Here is a 12,463-nt window from a genome sequence, read left to right on the forward strand (position 1 = left end):
GCGATGCCGTGATTTACTGCCAGATAGAGACGTGGCGTCGCTCGGCGTCGCCGGCGTCGGATAACGGCACCAACGCCGATTTATGGACTCGCGACGCTTAAATTAGGGCCCCTTTTAATTATCAACTCGCTTTGGTGAGCCACAAATATCCCGGAAGGTGCTTTTCAGCAGAACGTAATTTTCCATTTTTATTGTGGTCCGCCTTGAAGAGGGGCAATTAAACAAAACCTCGATTGGTTCGTTGACTTTTTTTGTTGCCAACACCCTTAGCTAATTTAACTGAAAGCAGAAAAAATACTTACCTTTATACTGCACCTTGTTAAATACGGTCGTGATCAGTCTGAGCTCTCCGTTTGGCGTGTCCCCAATCTGAAATCGTGACAAGAATACATTCGTTACTTTTATTTCCCTCGTGAAAATTCAAGTGAAAAATTCACGGAAAACCTACCAAATGCAACGGTTATTTTAAAATTTAATATTAGGCGACTGGGAAATGTTTTTGTACGTGCTGAAAACTGACTGACATGAATTATTTGTGTCACACTGTTACCATCCCTGGATTTTCAATCGTGTTATTTTGTACACAGGCTTGGATTTATCCACTCACATAAAACACATTCCAAGAAGTGTTAAGTTAAAATACGATAACCATACATTCAAAAAAGGTTTATACAGGGTGTCTAAAAAGTCTGGAATATTGCAAATATCTCGAAAACTGCTGATTTTATTTTTCTCAAAATTTGCGTCTTGTTAAAGTAAATAACAGCGCATGGCGTGAGGGTGAAATGAGGTTCGAAAGTATACAGGGTCAGTCACAAAGTATACCAACTTTCTTAATTCAAACCTAACACACTGTATATTACTTCAGATTTTAAGAGTACTCATAAAGGCCAATTCAACGATATACGTTTTTTTTTTTTTTTTTTTTTTTTTGTACCTACCTATAACAATGATAGGTGTAACAATGACAGCTAACTTCAATATAATGTTAAATTAATTGGCAAATTTTCCTATTACTTAAAATGGTGTTTTTGAGTGAGAAGGAAAAGACTGACATCTTAAGTATCCTCCTTCTATCAGAAAGAGATAGTTTGTGTTTCTACAGTTTAAAACTCAGGTTGACAATTGTACCAGAATATGTGCCATGAGATCACAACGCCTTTTGATCCAAAATCATGGTATAATCAAAAGTGATAAAACGTTTAAAAGTCAAAAATTGCTCTGCTTTGGATCTGACATAGATTTACAGGCAAAATAATGCTAGAAAAGCTATTTCTTAATAATTTGATTTATTAAGTTACTGTATCGTAATTTAAACCAAATTTTATTGTAATAAAATCGACACAATGGCTTAAACAATACAGCGAGGTATAAAGCCTCTTTGTTAAACCGTTTTAGATTTACTACTCCATCCCGGTAGTAGTTTAATCCGTTCAAATTCTCTTGCTCTCTGGCGTTAAACACTGTTTTCGCCTCGTTCTAATTGCTAATCCTGTTTTAATTTTAATCGTCTAACTTAGGGAGGATTTGTCTCTACCTAGGATCTCGACGGGTTATGGATTAAAGCGGGCATTATACGCAAGAATAGAGAATAATTGAATACACTGCGGTTAGACAGGTACGAGTTGAATAAATCCCGAGAAGCTTATAACCTTTAGCCTCTTATTATACTCTATAATTTATTTTTGCTTTTTATAGATAATAACCGAAACGAGGATAACTTAAGGTCCCCTTTGTCACTCACAAACACATTTTTATAACCCCAAAGCACGGAGTCGAGCTATCAAAACACCACTAACAGACTCATGATGCCATTTAGCGATGTTTTGAATACATTATCGTCTATTTTCAGGTAACAGCTGATAGTATCTAGTTTTATGTTTATGAAATGGCATAATGCACTACAAAACGGCAAAGTGGATGGGATATTTTACCATCATTGTTTTGCATTAAAGGGGGCATTACCGTCTCTGGCCAGATATTAAATTAATCATGCGGCCAATGAAAGCTGATAAAGGAAATGAATACGTTAATAACGTTTTCAGAAGGTTTTCGGTATTAAATTTATTTTCAGCATTAACTTTGATTCTAATCTTTTTCTAATTCGCTTGTACTAGTTACATTAACTAAAAACTGTTTTTGGCAATAGCTAGTAGAAAAAACTTACACAAATTAATGAATTTAAGTAATTATTAAATTTTGATGGTTAGCATAAAACATGTTTCAATACTACACCATTAAATACGATTTGTTGTAATTTGAGAATATATCCAAATTACTCTATTTTAAACAATAACTATATTTTGATACAATGAAGAGTAAATATTCATTATTTATCTAAATACATGGACGTTAATGCGCTAATTCAAAATTTACAAACGTATCCATTAAAACGGCAGTTTTACATAATTTACCGAACATTATCCCTTATTTAGATTTAATAACGGATCGAATTTGCTGTTATTACTTATGATAATTGTATCATGGATATCAAACGTTTTATTCACTGGGTAATAAATGTTTATCTTAAATAAATTACCAGAAAATGTTAATGAATAAAATAAGAGTCTATGACAAAAGAGAAAAAAAATAATAGAAAGTTGATTAAGTTTTACTAGAACACCGTGTATATTTTCGGATGAGCTGATGGATCTTTTTTTTCTGATTCAAAAAAAATATCTATAATAAGTTGACATTAGCCGTTTTCGAATTATTGGCATATACAAATTATGGTTTTATAATCACAGGTCGAATTCGTTTTCAAGCTCCATAGCGTTTTTGACGTCACGATGACGTAATTTGGCAAAACCATAGATTGACCAATTGTCAAACTACGTCATTGTGACGTCAAAAAAAGCTCTGCTCGCTCCATGGAGCCTGAAAACGAATGCAGCCACAGTAGGCAAGGATTTTGATGATTTTAAGGTTAAAAACAATATTTTTTAGGTCACATGATGTTGTTGACAATTTAACTTTACAGTGTTGCCATCAGCTTTCCCAACTGTTTAAATGTAATTTACAGACTTTTCAAGCTTAAAGACGGCGTTTACGAGGTCACATAACTGTTGTTGACAGATGTCAATTTAACTTTGCAGTGTTGCCAGCTGCGAATTTAAATTGTCACGATCACGTGACGTGCTTTTGCGATATCAGCCTTCCCAACTGTTTAAATGTAATTTACAGACTTTTCAAGCTTAAAGACGGCGTTTCCGAGGTCACATAACTGTTGTTGACAGATGTCAATTTAACTTTGCAGTGTTGCCAGCTGCGAATTTAAATTGTCACGATCACGTGACGTGCTTTTGCGATATCAGCCTTCCCAACTGTTTAAATGTAATTTACAGACTTTTCAAGCTTAAAGACGGCGTTTCCGAGGTCACATAACTGTTGTTGACAGATGTCAATTTAACTTTGCAGTGTTGCCAGCTGCGAATTTAAATTGTCACGATCACGTGACGTGCTTTTGCGATATCAGCCTTCCCAACTGTTTAAATGTAATTTACAGACTTTTCAAGCTTAAAGACGGCGTTTCCGAGGTCACATAACTGTTGTTGACAGATGTCAATTTAACTTTGCAGTGTTGCCAGCTGCGAATTTAAATTGTCACGATCACGTGACGTGCTTTTGCGATATCAGCCTTCCCAACTGTTTAAATGTAATTTACAGACTTTTCAAGCTTAAAGACAGCGTTTCCGAGGTCACATAACTGTTGTTGACAGATGTCAATTTAACTTTGCAGTGTTGCCAGCTGCGAATTTAAATTGTCACGATCACGTGACGTGCTTTTGCAATATCAGCCTTCCCAACTGTTTAAATGTAATTTACAGACTTTTCAAGCTTAAAGACGGCGTTTCCGAGCTCACATAACTGTTGTTGACAGATGTCAATTTAACTTTGCAGTGTTGCCAGCTGCGAATTTAAATTGTCACGATCACGTGACGTGCTTTTGCGATATCAGCTTTCCCAACTGTTTAAATGTAATTTCAAGGTTAAAGATGACATTCTTCTGGTCATGTGACTGTTGTTGACACACTTCAACTTAACTTTACAGTGTTGCCAGCTGTGAATTTAATCTGTCACGATCAGGAGATGTGCTTCTACAATTTCCATTTTCCAAACAGCTTAAATGTAATTTACAGGCTTTTTCAGATAAAAGACGACATTTTCCGGGTTGATGATCAGGTCACATGACTGTTGTTGACACCCCAATATCTATTACACCTCACACCCAAATATCTAATATTTGAGTGTTTTCTGCCATTTTTGAAAATTAGGAATAGTTATTCTGTGTCTGTAACACACTGTATATGCTCGTAAACTAGTATTTTTTTAACTTTACAGCTGTTAGGAAAATCTGCATAATTGTGTGATAAGTTGAAAAGTGGAAAATAAAATAATAAATTGCAAATCGCAATCGCAAAATTGGATTGCAGTTTGGCGTTCCATTAGTAATCGATTTAGCCTCTTCAGAACATAATAATTTTCCTAATATAAACACATTAATTAATAGCAATAATAGAGTGATGGAGGTAAGGAATTTTGTAATATATAATATGTTTAGTTGCACTTACAAGCAAATGTACATAATTTCAGTGCAGAAATATAATTTAAATAAGTCAATTTAAATCAATATACTACAATTACAACAAAAATGTCCTTTTGTGAAATTATTTCAATGACAGTTGCATTGCAACAGTAATCATGATTTTCACGTAAATCATTCAAACTGGCTAAAGTGCCCAATATAACCTACTAATGGACCGGATCATTAAATATTTGAAGTGCGGCTAATGATAGTTTAAAACAGCACGGCAGTAAACCATCCCATCGAAATCAAAATGACATTCGGCAGTTTCAAATATTTTGTAACTTCCATTTTAGAGGGGCATAATACGGTTTAATTATTGAAACTGCAACGGCTGATTATTTAGATTATAACTGGCAAACGGGAAGTACAACGTGTCCGAAATATCGTAAAACGATAACGCGGACAGTGCGAGCAATTCGGAGTCAATAAACGGACAGCTATGGGCTAATAATTTTGCGAAAATGCACGCGTGACGCGACACGAAGTGTTCATTTTGCTTTTTATTGGAAAACTGTGGAGACAGTTTCAACGTTTATTTGGAAAGCTCGCTTGACTTTATGCGACAGCCTTGGTCAGTGTAACCGGCACATGGTGAACGACAGTGGTGTAACATGCGGTTGTTTTAATCAGTAACCACACTTCTAGTCATAAATAAATGGCTATAAACGTATCAAGTGAAATAACAAACTTAACGCAAAAAATAATATACTATTAAATCTATCCTAGTTAATTACAAGGATAAATTCTACTGATTTTCTCTTACTACCCTTGTTTGAATGAAGAAATATCCAAACAGATCAAATAAAATTCTGCCAAATTCTTAAAGTGAACTGGTTGGACAAAGTTTATAAATCCATTAAAGGAAAGTCGAAAGAAGCGGCAAACACCTCCTCCAGGGAAAAGCTCCACAGGGATAACCTCGGCATGAGCAGTGTTATCCGATAAAATTTTAAAATTTCAGTTCGCTTTTAACAGTCGCCAAGTATTTAACGTGTTACATAAATTTTGAAGTAAAGGATTTTACTAAAAACTTTCGAGTTTGTCACCATCAGGTTTTCAACGATCTTTCAGATCCCATTCATTTGCCTGCAAGTTTATTTCGCTTAATGCTGTTGACCTAACCTAAATTATGTATAAACTGTTTTAGTCGAGGGTCAATGCATGCGGTAAAAAGTAAAACGACTGTTACGATTATAAATGCAAAGCTAGATTTCGTTCTTTTGTAGCTGGGAAACACGACATATGGCTGGTTGTAAAAACCACAGTAAAATATATTCCTTTCAAAATTAAACTCTTTGTGACCGCAAGTTTGAAAAAAGTACAGAGAAAAAAGACTCTTTTATGTTTTAGTAGATGAGAGAATGTTTTGTTTTTTATTAGGACTTTAGGTAATAATTTTCTAGGTTTGCTAGTTTAAATATGAAATCTTGATATTCATTTTAAACAATCAATTTTCATATGAATTGTGATGTTGTGTTAATCTTACAGAAAAAGGATTTAATAAAATCAACGTTTATTGTTGTGGAATTGCAATTTTGCACACTACAAAGGAATGATTTCTGACTTATTTATTTTACTAGATATTATTTTGACTTCTCCTAGATACAATTTTAGATAAAGCTTAAATAGCAATTATTTGATGATACAGAAAGTTATAACCTTTAAAATGACAGGTTCTTCAACAAAGGCTTAACACAGTGACTCTTGATGAAAGAAAAGAAGATATTTTGTTACTACAACCTAACCTAACCTACTATCATGAAAGTACTAAATTTCCCGAAAGTAAATTGATTTTCATAAATCACTAACATTTCTTCTGTCCATCCTGTTGGAGTTTTTGCTCACTATACCGGAAATCATAAAATAACTTGTGTATTAAAAAAAGCATAGAAGAATATGTCAGTAGTCGTTAAAGAATATGTGGCAGAATCCTTTTTCAGTAAGGTAGAAACTGCAAAACTGTTTAAATTTGAATCTACTGTACCATCAAGACTTTCAATATCTACAAAGAATAGCATTGAGTTTTTGAAGAAATCTTCTTGAAAAGAATCTTTCTTCCTCTGAAAGAATAGCTTTTTTTGTTTCCTACCCTTTTCTATTCCAGTACAATTTAAGAGACATAATTATGGTTTTAAGAGTTAAGTTGATAATACAATTTGTTTGAAATAGTGATGGGTAAATTACCGGTAAAGTAAATATTTTCCTTTACCAGGAAAATTTGACCGGTAAATTACTGGTAAATTACAAACACTGTGGCCGCATTCGTTTTCACGCTTCATAGAGCGAGCAGAGGTTTTTTGATGTCACAATGACGTAATTTGACAGTTGGTCAAATTACGATTTTACTAAATTACGTCATCGTGACGTCAGAAACGCTCTGCTCGCTCCATGGAGCTTGAAAACGAATGCGGTCTGTGTTTCTGGCAGTTCAAATTTTGACACCGCTTTTCTCACTGACTGTACCAAATTTTGTAGTATTTTTTTAATGTTATTGAATAGGAAATTTAATGAGGATCCCGAAAATGTACTTAAAACATTCATTTTCTCACTCTAAGTGGGTTTTACAAGCGATTTTGTCTGTGAATGTTTATTCAAACGGTCTTACTAGCAGTTCCAATTTTGACACCGCTTTTTCCCCTAACTGTATTAAATTTTGTAGTGTTTTTTAGGTTATCAGATAATTTAATGAGGATTTAAAAAATGTGCTTAAAACAGTCAATTTCTCACTCCAAGCGTGTTTTACAGGCGATTTTGTCCCTGACTTTTCTTTCAAATTGCGTCTCTGGCATTTTATATTTTGACACCACTTTTCTCCCTGACTTTACCTGATTTTGTAGTGGTTTTTTATGTTATTAGATAGAAAATTTAATGAGGATTCGAAAAATGCACTTAAAAATATGATTCGGTCACTGTTGGCAAGTCCCACTTTCAGCTTTTCTTGTTGTACTAAAACTGAATTATTAAATGTATTCACTTTGGTTCAATTGGAATACGTCTTTCACAAGCTCCATTTTCGACTAGTTTCATTCGTAGAACGATTTCGAAATAAATCTTTCCAATGAAAAATATCGTTCCCCATATTTGTCCACATTAACCAGGTTTCACGGCATCGTAGGTCCGAGCTAGCCATCGTCCACCGGCAACGAATGCATATATCCAGGGATTTGCCGGATCGAAGTGCATCTGGTATGCATTTTTAGCCTCCCATGAAAATCCTTTTTGCGCGTTTCTGGCAAATTACGATCCGTCGTATATTTTATGCATGTATGCTGCTTGATTTTCCGTCCGAAATGGGTTCGTTACTTTGGGCTATTGACCTATCGAAAGCTTTCTTTCGTTTTACGCTTCAAAAAACCGAACCGTACAAACAACTTAATTTCTTAATTAAGGTTAGCACCGCATGGGTTGGACCAGGATCAATTTGCTAATTGCAGTTTTACAACCTGGTTGTGTTGGAAACATAATTACGAAAGTATCTCCAACAAATCAGTTTTTATTAGGTTGGCTTCAAGAGAAATTAATTTTAGTCTGGCATACATCAGACAGAAGTGTTGCCCATCCCAGTATCGTGACTAAGCCAAACTAAAACTTATATCAGATTTCCATGCATGTGAGCTATTTTTGGGTTTTTAATTAGAACTGAACAGGACGGTACTTAACACTTAGACAACTTTAAACAAACCCACTCCCAAACAAACAGGGATTTTTCACGGTAATAAATTGAAACTCGGAATATCTGCCAATTGATCAGGGTAACGAATTTCGTTAATTTTGAAAAAAAAACATGGAAGATTACTGTTTAAACATTTACAAGCGGATTTTATTCGGCGCATGCAAATAATTCTACCGAAAATATCGAAAACGGCAAACACAAATATTAGACTAAACCAAACATAAACAAACCAGAGCCCGATCGCACGTAGACCGGCCTAAACCCTAACAAAATGTGGCCATAAAATTGCCGCTCCGATAAATTTATCGCTCGGAAATTAAATACCTGCGGTCTTGCCGCTTTTTTAATGGACTTTGCGGACTGAATTCTTTAAACGTTTAAGCGATAACACGGATTCGTTTAAGTTATCCAAGATCCGGTTAAACGGATATTTGATTTGACCCTCTCATGATCATTTGATCTTTTCAAAGATTTGCTCTTTAATGTCCATCAAACGATCCCATCCCACTATTTCTCAGAGAATTGTTTGTCCTATTTGATTGGTTTTTTTATTTTCCGAAAATAGGTTAAATAAGTCAAATTCCTTCGATTACAATGCCCCAGTAAATAAACTTTTCATTACCTAAAAAGTTATTATCAGGAAATTGAACAGATGTTTAACTTGACAAAATTCAAATTTTATTTGGCGAAACCCTGTGAAGATTCTGTCTTTTCAAACAAAGTGTGTGCGAGCTAAAGAAGAGCTGGCTGGACGTTTGGGAGAGAAGCAGGATATGAGAGAAAAAAAGGAAGAATGCTTTAAAAGGAATATTAAACTGACGCTGTGTATGTACTAAAAAATGGCTCTGGCTACTGGAAGTTAATAGACAACGTTTATTTAATGAGCCTGTGAAAAAATTGAGAGATAAAATGGTCAACGATGGGTAGTATGCAGAAATAGAGTTAGAAAGCAAAAGAGTAGCTTTAATGAAGACTGTGGCGGAAATGTGTCCTTTACGGAAAGTCTGAGATATAAGACCAAATAACAGTAGAAAGAAAGTTGTGTAAAAATTATGAATACTGTAAGAGAGAGGACAGACCCTTTCCAGGCTAGAAAGTATGGTCAGAGAAAAAGGAAATAGGCAAGAAATGATGGAATGTATGGGTAGATGTAAGTATGAACGGTCTACAGGAGTGAGAAAATGGGCAAAAAATGCCACATTGGGAAAAATTGGTAGAGTGTGCTATCTAAGGTTACGAGGAGAAGAAATAGTTGATAAGTAGGTAATAAAAGAGTGCCGGAAGAAGGAGAAATCAATTAAAGGGAGGACAAGGAAGAAAATCTGGCGGCCTATTAAACAAAATTCAGTGTGTACGGAATGGAAGAGTGGACACTGAAAAAGATCGATACTAAGAGGAAGCATTTGAAATGTGTGTGTTCTGTAGAATATTAAGAATATCGTGGACAGAGAGGGTGACAAATATGGAGGTTTTGCGGAGGATCCAGAAGAATTGACACTTACTATTAACAAACTGCAATACTTGGGACATGTCAAGAGGGGAGATAAATACCAGTTGCTGCATCTTATTATCCAGAGAAAAATAATGGGCAAAAGATCCCTAGGAAAAAGAAGGAATTCTTGGTTGAAGAACTTGAGAGAATGCAACAACTGCCAACTATTGAGATCTGCAGTATCAAGAATACCCTAAAGGAGCAGAATATTCTACATTTTCAAAACATTAATTGGCTGTTTTTATCTATCTGAGACATTTTGTAAAAATATTACTTTAAAACTTGTGCTATGTGATTACTAGAACCTTCCTAGAGTATTACCTTATTTTAGAGAGAAACTTTTTTTAGAGAAACACCATGTTACACTGCCACTTTACAAACCGAGCTTTGTGTTCCCAAAACACCTCTTTGGAGACTTGATTATGCTATAATAAATTTAAAGCTTATTAATAATTAACATTTAAAATTTCCGCGTTACAAGGTTAACAGGTACAAAAGCTTGGCAATATTCTAATGAAACTCGAAGGTAGATAATTACAAATTTTCTTAGTGGTATTAACTCAAAGATAATGTGCGATTTAAAGATTACGTTTTGTATTTGAGTTTTAATTATAATTAATATACACTGTAAGAGAAAAACACTTCTAGTGACGTTTTTAATCACTGTAAGTGTATGGCTACGCTAAGTTACTAAAGTTGGTTTGATTTATGGGCTCGCCATTTAACTGATCGTTTATCTAATTCAATATCTTGCCGAAAACAGTAGTGGATTCAGCAAATATCAATATCAAAAGCCAATTTATTAACGACTGTTTTCGCTTAGCTAGGAAATAGTCGGAGACCGGTTTGCAAGAACAAATAATAGATTAAATTTCGTATTCATGAAAAACGTTTCAGCGGCTCATAAATACGACTTACCTGCACCATTAGTGAGATGGCAACGACTCCTTGTGATTTATGTTGCGCTTCCGACATATTATGATATAAGTCTTTATTAAATCCGTAGAACTGGATCTGAAACACAAACAAAGAATTGTGTAAATTTCATTTTGGTATTGCAGTGAGTTATAGTCAAAAATTGAATATTAAATGGGATTGTTAGAGTTAACCAGCTGACTTTATTCAGTTTTGCCCACATCGAAGTTTTTCTTCAATATACGACCTTTAAAAGAGAGTTTCCAAACTTTACATACTTGAGCTTTAGATAAGACGTTGTCGATTAAAGCAACATTAGGGAGGTATCCGGTAGCAAAGTTTCGTAAGTCGAAAAAGTGCCCTGCCGTGAATATTTTAAAATATCAAAGTGTTTTTAACTCCAGGAAACATACGATTTTCCCGAAACACTTTGGAGTTTCCGCTTTAAGGCGATACATAACCGGCACCTATCAAAACATACTTTTCGTAAAAAGATTCATGGTATCACGCACTCCGACATTTCTAAATAAATCACGAAATGGGGAATCAATACACATTCGGACAGTTACTCATTTTTCAGCACAGATCGGACCCGCGATTTGATGATCTAAAGTGCTCGGGAAAAACTTTTATTCGCTCGTAACAAGATGGTTTATGCTTTCTTTTTCGCTTTATGACGAATTACTTTGGAAATCTGGGGGAAGACTTTATTTCCGGCAAAAAATTTCCCTCTAAACGGTTAGAAGCCGGACCTGATCGTTTCCAACCTTTTAAATTGACTTATTTATTCAGCGATTTGATACCGCTGAAACTTTCTCAGGTTAATTTAATTTAGCGTTTCATTAATTTTCGTTAATTTTCGCCTGTGGTTAAGTTTGAATCCCAATAAGTTGCAATCTCAGTTTATTAATGGCTTCGGGAACTCGGGGTGCAATGAAGCAAACTTCGCCTCTTTATTAAGTTTGTTTAATAAGTCAATTACTTTTTGAGTGGAAGAAATAAATTGAAAACGACCGAAATGGGATTCGAAACAATTTATGCAGTAAATCTTGTTTAGTGGTTTTTCAACTTTGAATAGTTTCAAATGGATACCGGCCGATTTAGCTCAATTAATAAAGTTAGAGGGATTATACAGGGTGATTGTGAAAGACAGTGAAAATTGTTTGATTAAGGTTTATATTAAAAAAGTCTTTTCTTTTTTAAAGAGTGTATTATACAGAGTGTCCTATTGAAAACGAACCACGGACTGTAGATTATTTCGAAAAACCCTGGACACGCCAACTTTACAAGCTTTTCCAATAAACATATTTTTTTAATATTCTTTAATGGTTGGGCTTGAAATTCTAAGTATTTTCCATGGAACATACTTTTCTCTAACCGTTCTGTTTAAAAAGTACTACTACTGCAAAAGCTAATAGTAAATGTTGTTTCTCATTGATTTTCTTCTTAGTTTCTGACTTTTTGTAATAGCATAGACTTCTCTGGTGCTTGTCAAAATATGATTTCAGCATATAGATTTTACAGAACCCCCCCACCGTTTATTGCATTTTCTTCTGCTCATTGAAAGTTTCCAATATTCAATAATCTTTTTAGTTTAAGCCAAAAACTTCCGCAATTTTTTGGTGTTCAAATCAATTTGTGTTGAAAACTCAGTTATTGTTTGAATTTTGTTCAAGTTTTTAGTAAAATTTGATATTTACAAGTAAATTAACCCTCTAAATCAATTGAGAAACACTCGAATGAATAAACTTTCAGCAACAAAACAATGTCATAAAAACTTTCTAGAATCAGCAAC

At 34.4% G+C, this 12,463-nt stretch overlaps 1 protein-coding gene across 2 annotated transcripts in view; it reads right to left on the reverse strand.

The window, feature by feature from the left end:
* Positions 1 to 12,463, reverse strand: part of CARPA (Carbonic anhydrase-related protein A) — a 92,595-nt gene that overhangs the window by 22,982 nt on the left and 57,150 nt on the right. For both annotated transcript variants that reach the window (XM_081981952.1, XM_081981953.1), the window contains 2 exons: positions 10,672 to 10,767; positions 303 to 369 (listed from right to left, as the gene is read on the reverse strand). In XM_081981952.1, the coding sequence (XP_081838078.1) occupies positions 303 to 369; positions 10,672 to 10,767 (163 nt within the window). The remainder of the gene's footprint in view (positions 1 to 302; positions 370 to 10,671; positions 10,768 to 12,463) is intronic.

Source organism: Ips typographus, linkage group LG6 (assembly GCF_016097725.1).
Source record: "Ips typographus isolate SLU linkage group LG6, UJ_Ityp_2.0, whole genome shotgun sequence".
Lineage (NCBI taxonomy): Eukaryota > Metazoa > Arthropoda > Insecta > Coleoptera > Curculionidae > Ips > Ips typographus.